This window comes from Puma concolor, chromosome B1 (genome assembly GCF_028749965.1).
Source record: "Puma concolor isolate L17-30 chromosome B1, mPumCon1.1.hap2, whole genome shotgun sequence".
NCBI classification, from domain to species: Eukaryota; Metazoa; Chordata; class Mammalia; order Carnivora; family Felidae; genus Puma; species Puma concolor.
Genome location: NC_141670.1, coordinates 77,263,084 through 77,285,559, shown reverse-complemented (window position 1 = coordinate 77,285,559; position 22,476 = coordinate 77,263,084). Strand labels below are relative to the sequence as shown.

Below are 22,476 nucleotides of genomic sequence, written 5' to 3'. Positions count from 1 at the left end.
CCATTTTGGTATGGATATGGTCCAGATATATTATTAAATACCTGAGGCAATAGCTGAGATATAGAGAATGCCTATTGTACAATGTTTTAAGCATTTGTCACATACTGACACACATAATCTTCAGAACAACCCTAAAAGACAAGTAGTATTATCCTCATTTATCTAGATAAAGATAGGAAGCACAGTGACATAAAATATCATACAGTTAATAACTTATTAATCTTTGTTTATAAAAAGTCATCTTGACCCATTTTAAGAACTGTTTAGACAGGTGCTCTCATAAAAACTAGAGTATAAATGGGTACAAATTTTTAGATGGTAATTTAGCAATATCCTTTAGAACCTCTTAATACATGTAAAGACTCCTGGAATTATAGGAATTTAACCTACAAAATAGGAGACATTTATATAAAAGCAGGCCCAGCACTGTTCAAAGATAAGGAAAAGTTAAACTATGGTGTTAATGTAGTACATTGTAACACAAATCAATAGATTTTTTAAATATCACATCCACCAATTTTTCCAAATAAAATTTTGGAGAATGCCAAAAAAATGAAAACTACCTTATTTACTCAGTCTTCCTTCCTATAACTACAAGTGACCTGATAACAACATTCAGCTGTTATAAAGCTCAGCTTTTGCACTTAACTTTGCGGCTCCATAATATGATGTACTGTATATACCTAATAATATGCAGCCACTGAAATTCATGTAAGTGTGAATAACTTTTACTCACTGATTATGATAAGTCACAGACCCATCCTACTTCATGGCAATATAGGCCTAGACAAAATATAGTACCTAAAGTTTTGAGTTTGGGGTGCCTGGCTGGCTCATTCGGTAGAGCAACCTATTCTTGATCCCAAGGTCTTGAGTTCAAGGCCCATGCTGGCCATGGGCCTACTTAAAAAGTAAAATCCATAAAAATAAGAGAAAGTTTGAGTTTTACTTGTTAAAGAAAAAGGATATTTTTTAACAGTTCTCATAATTCAGGATATTTTAAATGCCTTAATTTAAATTTTAATTGAAGAGTAGAAGCAATCTAGCATACCAAGTGAAAACAGAATCAATTAATTCCTCAAGATAGTGTTAAATTTAAAGCATTTTAAAAAAGGAAAAGTGGGATGCCTGGTTGGCTCAGTCAACAGAGCATGCGGCTCTTGATCTCAGAGTCATGAGTTCAGGCTCCACATTGGGCACAGAGCCACTTAATTAAAGAAAGCAAAACAAAGCAAAGCAAAGCAAAGGAAAAGGAAAGAAAAGAAAAGGAAAAGGAAAAGGATCAACAATAACAACCTGGAAAATACCTAAGAAAATAATGGAATTACGAAGGTTACTCTTAACAGGTACATACTTGAAACCCTGAGACCAAAGTAAGCAACACAGGGCAGTTACACTAGAAAACCCTATTACTGCTTATAAAATCTACTTCAGCTGTTGGAGGAGAGAGATACAGTGACAAACAGCTTCCCTACTACAAAGGTGGCAGGAAATCTATCAAACTGGACAATAAAATTGCAATTGAGTTTCTTTGGCTTTTTATAGCAGCTGAATGTATCCTGATGTAACTCTGCAAAAGCTATACAATTCTGCAACATTAGTTTTTTACACACCAGTACTTTATCAAGATCCACGTTATAAATTTATGATATTGAGATTTTAAATGGCTGCACAAAGAAAAAATAAGCATCACTTCAGTATCACATGTATAAAAATGTAAAGCTTCAGAGTGAATATTTTTAGAGAAAAAAATTTGGTCTCAATACTTCTGGCAGAATTTCTAACAACACGCTACAAACTGTTCACCTACTTACTGAATCACTTCAGCTCCATCCTAAACTTTAGTAAATATTCATTTGAAGCACCTTAGAATGTCAGCTGTCCATTTCAAAGACAGATGTCAAGATATTAAAAATCCAAAGTAATTAACATAGCAATATTCAAATAAATTAACTTTGTAAAACCTTATGAGAAAAGATTTTCATTAATGAAAAATTTTCACATAGAGAAATAAAACTAAACGACATTTATTAAGCTTTAAAGGTGAAAACCACAAGAACTAATGTATACTACAATTTTAAATTTTTCTTTTCCCCTCACAGCATTAAGTAAAGGTTTAGCATTTATTTTTCAAAGTATACTTAAGCAGCAAACAGTAATAAGTCTAGTTTTACTCAGATAAAAATACTCTACAATTGACTTAATCAGCATTTATTCCATTTTGTAATTTTAATACTAAAACTTGACTCAAAGACTGGTTCTTGGCCCAAAACAGGCAAAACAGGCCTCTCCATAAAGTAACTATTTTCTTTGTAAAGGTTTTAATATCTGTTTAAAGCTGTAAGTCACTGGAGTAAAGAAAAACATAAATTAAAACTGTATATGTAAACTATGTATAATATATAAACTATAAATACATATAAATAAGTTTTATGTAATAGTTTTACAAGCTATAAATATATAACATATAAACTATATATAATATACACATAAACTATAAATACATATACTTAAAATATACAAAGCATACTTTTGGGGTTTTTTTGTATAAGTGGAGTTTATACTTCTTCTTTCAACATTTTCTGCACCATAACATATGCTCCCAGAATGACATAAAACGTTTTCATTAATTTTTAAAATGTATTAAGGGGTCTTAATTGGGGTCCATATTCAATTTATGTATAATTCCTCTATATCTGTGATACTTTCTAAAGAATATATTATATTAACAGCTTAGTGTAAAGGCAGGAAGGGAAGAATTTTATAAAGGTTAGTAAAAATAATCCTCTGTACACTCAGAGGGGCACTTGAAATACAGAATGCATAAGAAGGGCTAACTTTAAAACACAGATTTCTGGGAACATCCTATGAGATTCAGATTAAGATTCTGGGGTGAAGTGCAGGAGACTATAATAAAATATACATCTCAAGTTACTCTGATGAGAGATTCCCAAATCAGACTGTGTGTGGTTATGGTACACATACTTTCAAGACAGCTGCTGCAGCTATTTCGTCAGTCACTGATAACAGAAGACTGAGATGCTAAGGCACATACAGGGTGCCCCGGTACCATGTGACAGCTAAACTAGACAGCCCAAACAATGATTGTTCCTGCAACAAATATTTAATGTGCAACTGCCACATTGCTCTATGCACAATTCTGCAGGAGATATAAAGATGTATAAAATCTTTTGTCCCTACTCATCAGAGCTTACAAGGAACAACCAAAATAAGATATAAGAGCTCATTTCTAAAAAATATAGTAAGAGAGATATTATAGGATCACTCATAATTCAATGGCAAACATTTGCTGTATCGCTCATTACTGCTCTTCTTCATGTAAGTTACATATTCCCAAGCAAACCAACAACTCACCATGCTTTTTCCTCAGTAACACCACCTCTGTACCTCTGTTTATGTCAATTCTTCCACCAGCGATTTTCATCATTCCAGTCTTTACATGCCCAAATCCTATTTACCCTTCAACGCTGTCATCAAATGACATCTGTTCTACCACTGTCTCAGATAGCCTCATGTGAGGCTGTCTACCCATTCACTGTGAGTATCTCTTCTATGGCATTTATTCCTTCCTGCCTTGTTTTTTAGTGCTTTACTTATATATATATACATATATATATAATATTATCTCCCATATTAAAAAGTAACTTTTTTTAGGATAAGATCTGTTCCTGATGCATCCTTCTATCTTTCATAGTAGCTAGAGGTACTCAAATACAAGAAGATAGGAACAAAGGGAGTAGTGGAAAGGAAAAAAAGAGTTAAGATAGAAATGGGAAGAAAAGCAGTACACAACTACTGTAAGACTTGGACACAGGTGATTGAAAACAAATGAGAGAGAGGTGCCTCAGTGGCTCAGTCAGTTATGCATTCGACTCTTGATTTCGTCTCAGGTCATGATCGCATGGTTGATGAGTTCAAGTCCCGCATCTGGCTCTACGCTGACGGCATGCAACCTGCTTGGGATTCTGTCTCTACCTCTCCTTCTGCCCTTCATCTGCTTGTGCGCTCTCTCTCTCTCAAAATAAATATAAACTTTAAAATATATTTTTTAAAAGAAAAAAAGAAAATGAATGAGAGAGACCACAGAGTATGTAACCACTCAAGCAGAGACAAAACAAACACAGATTCACTGAGGACAGAACAGAGAGAGAGAGACATAGGCTGGGGGAAAGGAGAAGACAGAGGGTACAGAATGGAGGAAGGAATGTTGAAGGGAAGAACAGAGAGAGGGACAGGAAAGAGGAAAAGTGGCCAAAAGAAGAAAGAGAAACAAACAAAGGGGGAGAGAGTTAGCTAGGCAGTGATAGACGGCAGCAGCAGGGACAGAAGACAGCACAGATTGTACTAGATACCCACAGTACCTAATAGAGCAGAGGAGTGGAGAAGACTGAGTAGAGAGGACAGGTAGAGGGGGAGAGGAAGAGAAGCTGAGGGAGAAATGGGAATGGGAAAAGGAGGGAGACAGAGAGAGACACTTAAGAGAAATACCAAGAGAAAATTAAGTGCTGTGAATTCACACAGAATGCGCTATAAGTGATTGAGGTAGTTAAATCCTGAAAACTATGAAGGATATGGCTAATTACAAAGGAACACAAAGTTCATGCCATGAATAAACAAAAATGAAGCTTTTTAACAAAGAATGATATAACTTTAAAAAGTTAAGTGGAAGGTAAGGCAGGAAATCCTTTGTTCAAGAGGAAATGAAAGATTGAGTAGAAACTGTTGTTAAAAAAAAAAAAGAAAAAACTTTATTTGCCTTTTTATGAAAATTAAAACAAAGGGTTTGTGGAGGGAGTAACATTATATAAGTTTAGTATAATAAACTTGCAGGAAAATAATACCTAAGGCTACTGATCATTAGAAATATCCAGAGTAGAAATGATCTAGACATGTATATAGAACTACACATCACTAAAGGGAAGAAAAAAAAATTTTTTTAACATAGGCAGAAAACAAAAGCTTGCAAAAATAAGAACTTTAAAGTGTCATGAGGGGCACCTGGGTGGCTCAGTTGGTTGAGCATCCAACTCTGGATTTCAGCTCAGGTCAGGATCTCATGGTTCACTGAATTCAAGCCCTGCGTTGGGCTCTGTGCTGACAGCATGGAGCCTGTTTGGAATTCTCTCACTCTCTCTGTCTCTCTCTGCCCCGCCCCTGCTTGTGCATGCACACACGTGCACGCTCGCTCGCTCTCTCTCTCAAAATAAACATTTAAATAAATAAATAAATAAATAAATAAAGTGTCATGGATTAGAGGGTGAAACATTACTTAGGATCTAGCAATTCTACTCCTACTTATATTTCCTAGAGCAGTGCTCTTTTCAAACTGAGGATAATTCACCTGGCAGATCACAGAATCAACCTACTGGGGCATCATTAGCATTTTTTAACAAAAAAAGAAAACCTAAGAATATATCCCTATATACCAAAGTTTAGTAAGGGTAAATATTGTTTCCTGAAACCTCTGTTTCAGGTGTATGAGAGAAGGGTGCATGCATGTGAGTGTGTACATACATACATGGTCACTATATATAAATTTCTTACTGGGAGCCACAGTTATAAGAAGTATAAAACTGACAACTATAGTAAAACCGTTGCCTTTGAGCTCTTGACTTATTCATAGCAGTATAAATGAATGAACCAAAGCTGTATGTAACAATAAAAAATAATTCTAAAAACAAAAAGTTTGAGAAAAAATAAGGAATAGAAGCATCCACACAGTATGATGTCATTTTCATAAAATACAAAAATAGGGAAAATCAGATCATATATTATTTAGGAATATATTTTTCAACTTTTTAAAGAAGGAAATGATAAACACAAAATTCAAAATAGAGACTAGATTTAAGGTGGGGGTTGAGAAGGGAGAACCACATAGCATGTTCTTAAGTTGGGTAGTCACAATTCTATTATAACACTTCACAGAATACACACTACACAAATTATTGTAGATATAAGTAATTATTTTAAAAGTTGGGTTTATATCAAACATGAAGTGACTCAGGGTCTGAACTAGTGTGTTGGAAGTGAGAATTAAAACAAAGAGATGAATAGGAAGAATGATAGAGCTGTAACAAAGGAAAATAGTCACTGAGAATTTATTCTATTTTCTGTGATTTCTTTCATTAACTTCTTATACATATCCACATTTACCATTTCTAGATTAGACACTGATAGTTAAAATAAGTTTAGAAACTTGTCTGAGTTTACACAACCACAAAATACTATAAACCAGAATTCAAACCCAGAACTATCCTTTGTCCAAATCCCATGTTCACTTCATTACATACACAAAGGGACTGGTAACTAAATATAAATGTTTAGTCAAAAATGTTCAGAAGTTCAAAGATACTGGAGGTATTTCCTCGTTTAACCTCCTAATCCTATACATAGGAAATTAAAAGACGATTGTCCTTAAATACTCTATGAATTCAGCAGTTCTCAAGCTCTTTCATCTCAGGATGCTTTACACTCTTAAAAGGTACTGTGGCTCCCCAAAACTTTTTATTTTTATGGGGTATATCTATTACTACTTATCATATTAAAAATTAAGACTAAGAAACTTTACAAATACACATTCCAAAATAACAATAAATCCATTACATGTTAGTGTAAATAACATAATGAGAAGATAATAATAATAATGAGAAGAGTGCTAGGATTTCACATTTTCGCAAATCTCTTTAAATTCTAGCTTAATAGATGTTGCACTCTAGTATCTGTTTTTATATTCAATGTGTTGTATTATATACTGTTTTGATTTATGTATATAAAAAAATACACTTTCAAAAGACACATAGCTGGGAAAGGAGGACCTCACACATTTTCTGAAAAGGTCTCATAGGCTCGCAATGTCTTCAGGCTGTACTTTATGAATTACTGATCTAGGCACTTGGGTAGTTGTCAGTTAAGCGTTCGACTCTTGGTTTCAGCTCAGGCCATGATCTCATGGTTCATGAGTTTGAGCCCACATCGGGCTCCGCACTGACAGCATGGAGCCTGCCTGGGATTCCCTCTCTCCTTCCTCTGCCCCTCCTCCACCCTGTCTCTCAAAATTAATAAACTTTAAAAAGTAATAAAAAGATTTGAAAAAAAGAATTACTGATCTAAAGTTTATATTCTTCTAGCCATTCTTCCTAAGGACGTGAACAAACAAAAGTATGTACAAAAGCACAGAATTAACATATCGTAATTTGAAATTTTGAAAAATCTAATTTATACTGATACTCCCCTGACCTAGAATTCCCCTAGATCTGAAATCCAATCCAAATGTATATAAGACCCAAACTCAATCCTGTTTTTCTCATTATCTTTTGTAAGGAGGAATACAATACTAGCAGAAAATTAGTCCAGACTGCAGCAGCCTACTACAATAGAAATCAAAAGATCTGGACATCAGCACAAACTAAATTAATTTCAACAAGAGGTAGCAAATAGTTTCTGTAAAGTACCACAAAGTAAATATTTTAGGCTTGGAAGCCATACAGTCTTTGTTGCAAATACTGAATACTTACAGCATGAAAGCAGCCACAGAAAATATAAAAATAGATGGAAGTGGCTGTGTTTGAATAAAACTTTATTTATAAAAACACAGGCTTGACCCTCAAGCCATATTTGGCAGAACCCCGTTTTAGACTAGTCAGCTCAAAAAATGTAGTGACTAAGAGCATTTTTATAAAAGCAAATCTTTTTCTTATTTATCACTGCGTTATTCTCAAACATAAATTAGAGCGGTATCTTCCAATCTAAGATATCTTTGTAAATCCTTATGATAATAACACACCCTCCTCTCACTGAGTAAGAAGAAAGCAGAATATATAACTCTTAGGTATTTTCAAATAACTAAAAGTTATTCAAGCACCTAAATAAGTACATTGAGGAACTGGCAATATATTCCACAAGAATGGCAAAATATTCCAGAATAATAAACTATGAGAGTAAAAAAAAAAAAAAAAAAAAAAATTTAAAGATATATCAAATTCACCATTTCTGTTCTTTATTCTTTCTAGTTAATTTATAATAATATAATTGTATGGTTATATTCCTTCTGAGTGTAGAAAGAGTTCTTAAACCAGATACAAAATGCATAAACCATGACAGAAACTAAATTTTACTGCGTTAATATTTGAAATGTAAAATTTCCTCAGAAAATACAAACACAAAACTCTAAAACTTAAGTAAATAAATTGACAAAAGATATTCATAAATAATACAGCAATCAAAAGATTAAAACAAGAATATATTTTTTAAGTTCCCACAAAACAATAAGTAAATGTAAATTAAAATTATGGAGGTACAGCATTTAAAATTCATCAAATGTATGGGGTACCTGGGTGGCTCAGTCAGTTAAGCTTCCGACTTTGGCTCAGGTCATGATCTCACGGTTTGTGAGTTCAAGCCCCACATCCGGCTCTGTGCTAACAGCTCAGAGCCTAGAGCCTGCTTCGGATTCTGTGTCTCCCTCTCTCTCTCTGCCCCTGCCCTGCTCACACTCTCTATCTCTCAAAAAGTGAATAAATGTTAAAAAAAAAAATTTTAATTCACCAAATGTGCAAATTTTTAAAACTCCAGCCATACCAAGTGCTGAGGTGATGTGAATCAATGAGCACTTATACATTACTGGAGAGTATGTAAAGTGATATACCAATTTGGGGAAAAAATTGCATTATCTTCTAATGTTCAACATCTGCATCTTACAAGTAAGCAGTTCCATTTCTAGGAATGTAGAGAGAGAAACTTACAAATATATACAAAATGTATCAAAAATGTTCATAAACTGGTAAATGGATAAAGCCATACCATGGAATACAACACAACTGAGAAAATGAACCCAACTACATGGGTCAATATGGATGAATCTCAAACAATGATAAGTAAAAACAGCCAGCTACAGAAAAATGCATTTAATGTGATATTCTTTATATTAAGTATAAACATGAAATATAAATTATTTACTGTTCAGATGTGTATGTGTTAAAATATACATAAGAAGGAAATAGAAATAATGAAAACACCCAAATTAAGGTTAGTGGGGAAGGAGAGAGGGCATAACAATGATAGACAAAGAAAACTGGGATGGAGAAACCAATGTCATAAATACTGGTAGATACATTATTCCTTATACCTTTTTGTAGGTGTAGAATATTTCATTAAAAATTTTTAAACAAAAGCTATATAAAAATAACTTACACTGGATTAAATTAAAAAAATAAAAATAAATAAAAGACTAGCAGATTCTCCCAAATCAATTTTTTAACTGACTGTAATGTAACCAAAGGACACACATTAGCCCAAGCTTTTCTAGTTAACTCAACCACCTTACATTACTAAAATACCTTCTCATCTTTGAATATACTGCGCCACCTTGTGTTCAAAAGCTTCAAACTACCCTAAAATTTAGAGAACCGTATCTGTAAAAATGGCTACTTGAAAATATAAGTTCCTTTATGCTATGCCATGAGGTTTCACTTTATTAAGCATACATAAAAATAACATTTGAAACCTCGCTTTGATTCTGAAGAAATTGGAAAATTTTTCTTCTTAGTGATTCCTTTTAGTTGTTCTTTCACTGTGCTTTCAGAGAATGTCTTTTTTCCTTGCTTTTAAGTACATAAAATTTTTAAATGAGTAAAACACAAAATTATAGACATTTATAACACTAAAATAAATTTTCATTAAAAAAACTTACCTTTGAATGTGTGATTGATAAGGTATCTACCCACACACGCCAGCCACCCCACTCATATTTGACTGCATGGTAAAGTAGGATTCTGAATATTGCATAAACCATTTCTGTTATCTTTTGCTCATCAGAATTCTTAGGATTGAAATAACAAAGAGAAAGCATCCATTCTTGCCATACAGAACACTGTAGCAAGCTCCTGAAAATTGTAAGAGGATATTGAATTACTAAAAAAAACTTTTTTTAATTTAAAAAATTAAAAAAAAAAAGCCCTCATCTTTAAGAATTCTAAAAAGTAAAAGTAAAAGTTCAAAACAAAATAAGCCAAAAAAAAAAAAAAAAGCATCTCCATCTATTAAAACAATTAAAGAAGGTGGTACTGAAAACTCACTTTAAATATAAGGTACATTACTTATATACCCTTAATGAAAAAAGCATATGGAAAATTCATTGCACAGTATTTTTTAAAGCAATTTTTCTTAGAAAAAATTCAAACCTTACCTTCTGTTTTCTCTACTGTTATTAAAAAGTTTAATCATATCAGAAAGAAAGGCTCTGCGAACTTCCATGCTCTCAGGACACTGGGGAGAATTTCGAAGTAGGGTTGCAATTACTTTTAGTATCTCTGTAAGACAATTCATAAATTAGTAAAAACCAAAACATTACAAAAAATTCATGATGGAAGATCATTATTTCTCTAGCTTCCCTGACACAGATGTCTACTGAAAACATCCTTGTATTGTAAAAAAAAAATGATCACCTGCAGAAAAAAAATGACAATACATCTATTTAGAAAGCCTCCATAAATAAGGAATTTTTTATTTCATCATTAGAATGTATGAAAGTAGGGGCGCCTGGGTGGCTCAGTCGGTTAAGCGTCCGACTTCGGCTCAGGTCACGATCTCGCGGTCCGTGAGTTCGAGCCCCGCGTCGGGCTCTGTGCTGACTGCTCAGAGCCTGGAGCCTGTTTCAGATTCTGTGTCTCCCTCTCTCTCTCTGACCCTCCCCCGTTCATGCTCTGTCTCTCTCTGTCTCAAAACTAAATAAATGTTAAAAAAAAAAATTAAAAAAAAAAAGAATGTATGAAAGTAAAGTCAAATTTTAAAAGGTTATATTAAATAAAATTATGTTATCTATGAATTAAATAATAGTAAAACTAACAATTCCCCATAATTTCTGCCAATTAGTAAAGTTGATCTCAAACTCAAAAGCTGTAATCAAAATCTCAGAAAAAGTTCTCAGCTTTTCAACAAAATAGATGTTTTATGCACAAAGCTTTCCATTTATCATAGCAAATTTTAAAAGCTACTACAATTTTCCTCCATGATTTTAAAAGTGAAATTAGGGGGGGCGCCTGGGTGGCTCAGTTGGTTGGGCGTCTGACTTCAGCTCAGGTCATGATCTCACGGTTCGTGAGTTCGAGCCCCGCGTCGGGCTCTGTGCTGACAGCTCAGAGCCTGGAGCCTGCTTCACGTTCTGTGTCTCCCTCTCTCTCTGCCCCTTCCCTGCTCATGGTGTGTCTCTCTCTGTCTCAAAAATAAATAAACATTAAAAAAAATTTTTTTTTTTAAAAGTGAAATTAGGTTAAAAAACAAAGAAAATTAAAACCTATTCAACACCCCAAATACAAATGAAATTGCTACTGTAATGGTCTTAAAAATAACGCCGTCCAAATTTCTAGCATTTAGCTTTAAGGAAAAAAATTCTTTAAAATATATACTTAAATCCAGAACTATATAGAAACAAAAACAGCTATAACCCTGAATTTAAAATTAAATAAATATATTAAGTTTTTACCCAATTACAATTCAGAACTTCTGAACTAGCCTTTTGCCAAGGTTTTTGGTGAGTGCAAAACAGCAAGTACGAAGATATTTTATCATACAATAAAAGACATTTGGGAAGTAATTTCTGAATTTTTCTAATGACAAATTGAAAATTTTCTCTGCCTGGAAAATGATTACAATGATGATAATAATCATAATAATAATTGTAATGACAATAATAGACACTTAATTTTGAGAATATACTACCATGAGGTACTATTTTAAGAAAACCCATATACAATGATAGCTAAATACTGTTTTTATCACCTTTTTAGAGATAAGAAAACTGAGGCACACAGAAATTAAGCAGTTCACACAACTATTAAGAAACATAAACAATATAAAAACCTGGGCAGGTGACGCTTTTAAACACCGTACTATAGTGTGTGTCTTTCTGAGATAGTATATTACATAGATCATACATTCTAAAATTCTTACTTCAATAAGTCATCTCTATAATCATAAAATATAATTTATATTTATATACATATACTCAAGATTTTCTCCTTTTCTTACTCTCTAAAATAATAACATCAAGTCTCCCTGAAGGCTGAGGAAAATTAAACTTCCCAGACATGTTTTTAAAACTAGTACTGAAACAGAGTACCAAAAACACAACTCACCGCACAAAAGGTAATTAAATTTCTAAACTCTACAAGTCAGTTATTTCAATGTCAATAATCTTAAAAAGATGAAAAATGTACACTTTGTACAAGTGCTTCAGAATTCTAAATATCAAAAGAAAAGACTGTTCAACAAGACTAAGTTCATAAACAATAAAAAAAAAAAAGCAGATATTTTTCAATTCCAAACTTGGTATTCCTAACTTGACATTAATTTAAGATGAAAGCTACCTCCATGCTTCATGTAATTTGGCCTGACATCACTAAATGGTGCAATCAAAACTTTACTGAAAATCTGAACATACATTAAATCAGTATCTTCCATACACAATTCTTCAAAATCTCTATATAAACATTTCCACATAACCTAAGGTTAATTAGATGTTATATTCAATATTAACCAAAAATAAAAGTAGCATTATATTATTCCCTATAATGAAATATTCTTTGAACACTATGTTCTCAACAATATCAACTTCAGGTTTTTCTCAGTGACTTTCTTTTTATTGGCAAAAAGTACTTTTTTTTTTTTTTTTTTTTTTTTTTTTGAGAGAGAGAGAGACAGAGCACAAGTGAGGAAGGAGCAGAGAGAGAAGGAGAAGCAGGCTCCAGGCTCTGAGCTGTCAGCACAGAGCCTGATGCAGGGCTTAAACCCACAAATTTTAAGATCATGAACTGAGCTAAAGTCAGATGCTCAATCTACTGAGCCACCCAGGCACCCCAAAAAGTACTTATTAAAAGTATAAAAAATAAGGGGAGAAATGGGGGAAAGTAGTCAAAGGATACAAACTTCCAGTTATAAGTTGAGTAAGTTCTGGGTATCTAATGTACAACATGGTGACTACAGTTAACAATACAGTATTGTACAATGAGAAGTTACCAAACCAGTAGATCTTAAAAGTTCTCACCACACATACACACAAAAAATTCTAAAGATACTGTGATGGATGTGTTAACTAACCTTACTGTGGTAATCATTTCACAATATATACATATATCAAATTGTTTCATTAAGTTGTACACCTTAAACTTATACAATATATGTCAATTAAATGTCCCTAAAAACAAAAACAAAAAAATAAAAGTATATAAAATACATACGAGGATTCTGTATCTTTACTGAAGAATCAGGATCTGGATGCTGTTTATGTATCACTTGAGTACAAATATGTTCTATAAGAATCTACAGAAGGAAAACAATAGATTAGCATAATCACTGTACCATTAATATAAATGAACATAAGTCAGCACTAATCAATGTTAAGTATACAGTCCAATGCTGTCATGCTAACCATCTTCTGTATTTTATAAAATAAATGATTTCAACATTGTAACTCTATTTTTACTTAATTACAAAACAAGACATCAAACAATCAATACAATGGAGGAAATACTTAACAGAGATGTCCATAATGTTTAATAATTAACAGATTAATAGATTTAAGATGCAGCTATATGTGCTTTATATAACTAATTTCAAAACTGTGTATCAAATCTAAATTACCTTATTTCATCTAGACATTAGCAACTAAATTAGAAAGTCATTCTCAAAATATGAAATAAGATTAAATTCTAAATATATTCTTACCTCAAACAAAACATTATACGTGGTCATTGTGATTAAATTTGTCTGAAGCATGAGTCTTTCTGCTAGCAATGAAAACAATCCATGTCCAAGCATGACTTCAGCTTTTCTTCTGTGATTTCATAAAAAGAAATAATCAAATGCAGAGTACTATTATCTACTATTTAGTATGCAAGTTGGATGAAGAAGATACAAAAATGTTTTTCACATTATCCACAAATTCCAGCTCAGTAACTCTCCCACTTTTCTTTAACCTAGAACTCATAAGGCCACAAAATCTTTAAGCAGAGAAATACAAACTACAATGTAAGCACAGCTGAAGTTTAAAAAATATATACACAAGACTGGCTATGTCACAGCACACCAAAAATCTTCAGAGCAATTGTTTATTAACTAGTTTCTACTCTCCATCAGCACTGAGCTAAACTCTATTATGGATGAAATCTAAAGCCTAAGTAAGTTGTTAAGTAGAAAAACAATATGGAGAAAAAGGTAGAAAAAAATGAAAGAAAATTAAGAAAATTAATACTGTGAAGATAAATACACCAAAATTAAACTTCCAAGCAAAAATTTAGAAACTAAAGTATCATAAACTTGAATTCTACCCTGAGATTCATCAAATTTTTTCTGCAAATGGCTGGATAGTAAATATTTTCGGCTTTGTGGACAAAACGGGCTCTGCAGCAACAACTCAATACTGCTGTCACAATCTGAAAACAGCCATATACAATAAGCCAATAAGTGATTGTGGCTGTGTCCCAACCAAACTTTATTTACAGGCAGCCAACTGGAATCCACAGAAAGACCATAGTTTGCCAACACTTCTCTATTGCCACAAATGTTAATTTTTATAATAAACCAACATGGTATAAGAAACAATAGGTAGGATATGAATATCTACATTCAGCTAAGAAAAAAATACAAAAATTTCAGTTTTCAGTTATCCATATAACAGAACATACTATGACAACTATCTAGGTTAAAATATCAGCTTTATAGTACAGATAAAGCAAATGATCAACCCCCATGAAATGAAGTCTCCATGGTTTCTAAAATTCCATTTATACAAATGTACTCTTATGATGAATGAAGAACAAATGGAAAATTTATTTCATATAAAACTAACTACACTGGGGTGCTTGGGTGGCTCAGTCAGTTAAGCATCCAACCCTTGATATTGGCTTAGGTCATGATCTCCCAGGTGTGGGATCGAGCCCTGCATCAGGCTCCATGCTCGGCCTGGAGTCTGCTAGGGATTCTCTCTCTCCCTCTCTTTCTGCCCCTCCCCACTTGCACATGCAAAAAAAAAATAGATAAATATTTTTTAAAAACCTATATATTCCTGGGGCGCCTGGGTGGCGCAGTCGGTTGAGTGTCCGACTTCAACCAGGTCACGATCTCGCGGTCCGTGAGTTCGAGCCCCGCGTCGGGCTCTGGGCTGATGGCTCAGAGCCTGGAGCCTGTTTCCAATTCTGTGTCTCCCTCTCTCTCTGCCCCTCCCCCGTTCATGCTCTGTCTCTCTCTGTCCCAAAAATAAATAAACGTTGAAAAAAAAAAAAAATTTAAAAAAAAAAAAAAAACCTATATATTCCTGTTTCCATTTTATTTTTAACATATAGAAATGGATTAAATTTACATAGATTTTATAAATAAAAATAAAGAGAAGAGGAACTAGAGAAATCACAGAACAAAAATACTATTCCAAAGATTTATAAAATAAAAAGTAATATACCACAACCCAATTTAGATTTCATGAACACTATACTCACTTTGGGGCCAGGTGTTTTAAAAAATAGCCCATTGCCTTGAGAGCTTGTACTCTGATTCCTTCACTTGTCGATGCCATAAGTTTATAGATAACACTGAAGGAATTAAAATTAAAAACAAATTACTATTATTCAAAAGTAAAGATTTAAAATACATAGGTATACATTTATTTTTATATATTCATGATTATAAACCTAATTTCAAGATAGGGGTGAATTTAATACAAATTCCTGACATTTAAAAACTTACGTTTCAACTATACTGTCTTCAAGAAACCCGCTTTATATATAATGACACATACAGACTAAAAGTAAATGGAGAAACCATAAACCATGCTAACACTAATAAAAAGAAAGCAAGAATAATTAACACTAATTTCAGAGAAAGCAGACTTTAAGCAAGTTAAATTATCAGAGATAAGAAGAACATTGCTTGATGATAAAGGAGGCCAATTCTCCAATAAGACATAATAGTCTATAACATGTATGTGCCTAACCATAGAGTATAAAACAATGTGGCATAAAAATTGATAATACTGCAAGAAGAATAATAGATGAATACACTATTATAATTGGAGACGTTAACATCGCTCTCAGAAACAGATCCAGCTGGCAGAAAATCATTAAGGACATAATTGAACTCAACAATACCATCAATTGACTGGATTTAATTGACATCTATTGACTATTTCACCCAGTAACAGCAGAATACACATTTTTCTTAAGCTAACATGGAACATTCACCAAGTAGCTCACATTCAGGGCTATAAAACACATGTAAACAAATGCAAAGATCAGAAATGATATATTGTTTGTTCTCAGACCACAAGGAGATTAAACTAGAAATCATTAACAGAAAGATACCTGCAAAATTCCAAAATATGTGGATATTAAACAAAATGCTAAAAAATAACATGTAGGTCAAAGAGGAAGTCTCAAGAAAATCTAAAAATATTTTAAACTAAATGAAAATGAAAACAGGCTACTAAAATCTGTGAAATCCAACAAAAGCAGTCCTTACGAGGAAATTTATAGCAGTGAATTATTAGAAAAGAAGAAAAAAATTAAATCACTAATCAAGCTTCCACCCTAGAAAACTAAAAAAAGAAGAGAATACTCAATCCAAAGTAAGCAGGGGAAAATAAATAAGTATTAGAGTGGCAAACAAAAAAATTAAAAATAGTAAATCAATAGAGAAAATCAATGCAACCAAAAGCTGATTTGAAAAAGATCCATAAAGGAGATAAGCTTCTAGCCAGGTTAACTAATAAAAAAAACACAATTTACTATCTTCAGAAATGAAAGAAGGAACATCACTACAGATCCCATAAACATAAAACAAATAATAAAGGAACACTATGAACAATTCTATGCCCTTAAATTCTATAACCTAGATGAAAGAGACCAGTTCATTAAAAGAGATAATCTGCCAAAACACACACAAGAATAAATGATGATCTACGATTTTACTAATATGTACAATTTAAGAAACAAAACACATGAACATATGGAAAGGAGGAAAAGAGAGGAGAGAGGGAAACAAACCACAAGGGACTCTTAATGATAGAGAACAAACTGAGGGTTGCCTGAGGGAGAGGGGTGGGAGATGGACTAGATGGGTGATGGGTAGTAAGAAGGGCACTTCAATACAATTTTAACCAAAACCTCAACAAGATATGTGGATATCAAGAAACTATTCTAAAGTTTATATGGAAAGGCAAAAGCCAGGGCAACTAACACAATTACTGACGGAGATAAACAAAGTTGGAAAACCAATGTTATGTGATTTCAAGATTTATTCTAAAACCGTGGAACCTGGGTGGCTCAGGTTAAGTGTCTGACTTCAACCCAGATCATGATTTCACAGTTCATGAGTTCAAGCCCCACATCAGGCTCTCTGCTGCCAGCAAAGGGTCTGCTTCAGACTCTCTCTCTCTCTCTCTCTCTCTCTCTCTCTGCTCCTCCCCTGCTCTCTCTCTCTCTCTCTCAAAAATAAGTAAATGTTAAAAAAAAGATTTATTATAAACATATAGTAATCAAGACAGTATGGTATTGGCAAAAGGGAGAGCAAAGGTAGTACAATGGACCAAAGATACTCTTTTTGTTTAAAAAAAAATTGTTTTTAATGTGTATTTATTTTTGAGAGAGAAAGAGACACAGAATGCAAGCTGGGGAGGGGCAGAGACAGAGGGGCACACAGAATCTGAAGCAGGCTCCAGGTTCTGAGCTGTCAGGGCAAAGCCCAACTCGGGACTCAAACTCACGAACTGCAAGATCATTACCTGACCTGATGTCAGCCACTTACTTAACCAACTGAGCCACCCAGGCGCCCCTCAAAGATACTCTTTCAAAACACGATGCTGGAACGAAAGGATATCCACATTCAAATAAATGAATCTAGACACAGACCTTACACCTTTCATAAAAATTAACTCAAAATGGACCTAAGTGTAAAATGCAAAACTATAAAACTCCTAGGAGACAACGTAAGATAAAACCTAGATGACCTTGGGTATGGTGATACAAGATACAAAACCAAAGACAATCCACAACAAAATAACTGATAAGCTGGACTTCATTAAAATTAAAAACTTCTGCTCTTCAAAAAACAATAGCAAGAGAATCAGAAGACAAGATAGACTGGGAGAAAATACATGTGAAACACACATCTGATAAAGGACTGGTATCCACAGTATACAAAGAACTCTTAAAACTCAACAATAAAAAAAAAAGAACAACCCTATTTAAAAACAGACCAAAGAACTTAACAGACCCTTACCAAAGAAGATATACAGATGGAAAATTAGCCTATGAAAAGATGCTCCACATTATATGTCATCAGAGAAATACAAATTAAAACAACGAGATACTACTACACACATCTATGAGAATGGACAAAACCCAGAACACCAACAACACCATGTATGTAGAGCAGTAAGAATTCGCATCCAATGCTGGTGGGGAAACAAAATGGCATGGCCACTTTGGAAGAGAGATTTTGGCAATTTCTTACAAAACTAAACATATTTTTACCATAGGATCCATCAATCATACTCCTCAGTATTTACCCAAAGGAGACGAAACCATGTCCATACCAAAACCTGCATACGCATATTTATAGCACCTGTATTCATGACTGGCAAAACTTATAAGCAACCAAGATGTCCTTCAGTACATGAATGGATGAATAAACTATGGATATCTCAACAACGGAATATTATTCAGCACTAAAAAGAAATGAGCTACCAAGCCATGAAAAGACATACAGAAATCTTTTTTTGTTTTAAGATTCATTTTTTTTTAATTTTTGTTTTCTTATTTTATTTTTGAGAGAGAGAGAGTTTGAGTGAGTGAGGGGCAGAGAGGGACAGAGAGAATCCCACAAGGTCCAGAGAGAGAGAAAAAAAGAGAGAGTGCAGAGCCTGGAGGGGCTGGAAATGAACCACAATCATGACCTGAGCCAAAGTTGGATGCTTAACCAAATGAGCCAACCAGGTGCCCCAACATGGAGGAATCTTAAATGCACATTACTAAGTAAAGGAGCCAATCTGAAAAGGCTGTATGATTCCAAACATATGTTATTCTGGAAAAGGCAAAACTATGGACATAGTAAAAAGGTCAGTGGGAGCCAAAGATTGGGGGGTAGGTGTGGAAGGAATGAACAGGCAGAGCACAGAGGATTTTTAGAGCAATGAAAATACTCTGTATGATAACCAAATGACAGATACATGCCATTATACAGTTGTCCAAATCCACAGAATGTACAATACCAACAGTGAAGCATAATGTAAACTATGGACTTTGGATGATTATAATGTGTAAATGTAGGTTCACCAACTGTAAATTCTAATGGGTGTGTTGATAATAAGGAAGAGTATACATGTGTGGGGACAGGAGAGTATATGGGAAACCTCTATACGTCCCTCTAAATTTTACAACTCTTCCAAAAAAGAAAGTCTTTGAGAAAAACTTGCTTATCTCTACTAGTTATTGTTCCTTTTAATGAAAACCAAAAAGTGAGAACAAATTAAAACATTTAGAAAATATGGTGATTTATACTACACCCATAAATGTACTTATGCAAATTGTATAGCATAAAGCTGGTTCTGAGTCACTATTTTTTCCTCTACTGCAGACTTAACAATGCCCTTTGGAAGTTACCACATTTAAGATCAATACAAAGAAAGCACTGTTCAGTGGTAACACATAATTTAAATCCGTAAATAATTCTCACCATGGAAAGCAAAGGAACAGGAAAATGAATGATAATGACAACAGGTAATGAATGATAATAAAAAATAAAAAGCAAAAGACTGAAACATAAATGACATCTAAAACAAATTTCATGATCAATTCTCAAAATTTACATAATAATCTAAGTTTTTAAATAATCTCCGAGGGCATTCAGCCAACAGACCACTGATTTGAACATAAACAAAGTACAGAAAAATTTGAGTATCATACACAATTTGAGTTAAAAAAAAAAACATTCAATTAATTCATTATACCATTTCCTCTCTCATAAACATTTAGAAAAAATCTGAAAAGTTTATGATTATTTTAAAATACTAAGATTTTCAACTATCCTCCTAGATAAAAATTTTAATGCTTAATAACTAAGTCTGAAATGGGGCACCTTGGTGGCTCAGTTGGTTAAGCATCCGACTTTGGCTCAGGTCATGATCTCACGGTTCATGAGTTCAAGCCTCGCATCAGGCTCTGTGCTGACAGCTCAGAACCTGGAGCCCACTTTGGATTCTGTGTTTCCCTCTCTCTGCCCCTTCCCCGCTCACACTCTGATGTTTAATGTAAACATTAAAAAAATTTGTCTTCAATAACTAAGTCTGAAAAAACATAACTATGAACAAAAAGTAAAGACCTTGATCCTCTAGTAGCTGACAGAAATGAAATATGTGAAAAGAACTTTGTTTCTATTAAAATATTAATTAAAAGCATCTAGGTCCATAAACATTGTAATCTCATAAAATGAGATGTGAAACTGGTTATTTTTAATTCAAATTGTATTTAAAAAACTATAACATTCAATTACTGGGACAACACTATTATGTTTATAAAAGTTTTCCTTCTATGATTTAAATTAAGTAAATAAAAATTGAATTATTTGTAAAAGAAATATTAACATAAGCTTAATAGCAGTTTAAAAACCACAACACTCAAAGATATTTTAACATAGAATTAATCTATGAATGCTATAGCTTAACTTAAATAATCTTTGGTTAAAATTACAATGATTTCACCAGAAGATGAACTCTAGATAAAACTATAATTACTTTCAAATTTTTATTAGTATTAATCACATGAGAAGACCAAAATTAATAGAATAAGATCCATTACCTAATATTTATCCTAAAGTAATTTTTTAAGTGTTGAGTATTTTTCACTAAAGCAGAATCCAATTAGTTTATATATCTACTAAACAGAACCACTAAACTTTGAAAAACCAAAGCGAGCATATTTTGCTTTCTGATCAAAGTTTAGTCCCTATTTAACACAAAAACCATTCTTCACATTAGAGCAGGAAAATCCTGTACCATTTCAATGACATTTATATATTTTTCTAACTATTAAAAAATTTGTAAATATATATACATTTCTCTACTGGAAATAGAAACAAAAGTAGAAAAAGATGATAAAATTAATCCATAAGAAGCACTATTAAAATTGGGGAATGTTTTCATATAATCTATTTTACTCTGACCATACATATAATCATATAATAAAATACACACGGACATTATATATATGATGTATATATGCACACACATATATATCTTTTTTCTGAATTGAAATGTACTATGGCATGTACACTATAGCAGTTTCAATGAAGAAAATATTCAGGTAATAGAAACACCAAAAAGTAATTTGAAAAGTAACAAATTATTTCAATCTGTTCACAGACATAAAAATATATGATTAAAGCTCATGAGACTCAAAAATCAAAAATTTGATACTTAAAATTTAAACAGGGAATGAAGTGCTGTAAACAGTTTATGAAGGGAGTGACACTGCATCAGAACACATAGGAAGAATATGTGTCGGAAATAACGTCTAAATGATGTGATGGTGAAAAAGAATTTATATTTAACAAATAAATGAGAAAGTTTATGTCATTTAATGGAAATTAAATTGCCACTTAAAATTTAGAAATGCTACTGACTTCTATTATGCAGTGTGGCATACCTGTATTATCTTGCATCAGGAAAGACTATCTTCCCTCCAATTTTCTCCATTTTTTTCAATTTGAGTCTATGTCACACTCCATTTGACTTTCAGTTAGTATGAAAGCTTCACTAAATATATCTGCGCCCTTTGCATGTTGGCCTTTAAAACTTACGGTAATATATTTTAGGCAGCAATGTGACCATAAACAGATAATGAAATTATATATCAATGCTCCATTTGAATTCTGTCTCTTTAAATCATGAAAGAAATTAAGAAAGAAGTTAAAAAAGAAAGAGCTCAAAAAAGAAGAACAGAAAGATAGAAAGAACAACAGACAGGCAGACAGACAGACAGACAGACAGACAAAAAAGACAAAGAAAATCTACAATTTACACAATCTCATACTGAATTTTGGACCCAAAAATTATTTCCACAGAACTCCCAATTAGATTTAAAGGAACTACCTACCCATCATTCCCAAATTAATTCCGTTTTCTCTAACTAATATATTCAATACATCTCTTTATTCAGTGTTTTTTAAAAGTAGTTGAACCATATATAGACAGGACTAATTATTCACATTTCCATATATTAGTCCAATTTACATATTTTTCAGTTGTTCACAATAAGTAAAAGACTGGGAAAGTACCAAAATTTAAAGCATGCTATTAAAAAAAAAAAAAAAAAGCAAGAATGACTTCCGTTAATGCCAACGTGGAAGTCAGCATGTCCCTCCACAAAAAAAGACAGAAATAAAATTAAACAACACTTTCACATGCAACCATTCAAC

At 32.9% G+C, this 22,476-nt stretch overlaps 1 protein-coding gene across 2 annotated transcripts in view; it reads right to left on the bottom strand.

Moving 5' to 3' along the window:
- The window catches only part of LOC112858054 (lipopolysaccharide-responsive and beige-like anchor protein), a 245,590-nt gene that overhangs the window by 68,453 nt on the left and 154,661 nt on the right, over positions 1–22,476 (bottom strand). For both annotated transcript variants that reach the window (XM_086704118.1, XM_086704117.1), the window contains exons 18-22: positions 15,507–15,599; positions 13,741–13,849; positions 13,254–13,335; positions 10,205–10,328; positions 9,710–9,902 (exon numbers count right to left, since the gene is read on the bottom strand). In XM_086704118.1, coding sequence (XP_086560244.1) covers positions 9,710–9,902; positions 10,205–10,328; positions 13,254–13,335; positions 13,741–13,849; positions 15,507–15,599 — 601 coding nt within the window. The remainder of the gene's footprint in view (positions 1–9,709; positions 9,903–10,204; positions 10,329–13,253; positions 13,336–13,740; positions 13,850–15,506; positions 15,600–22,476) is intronic.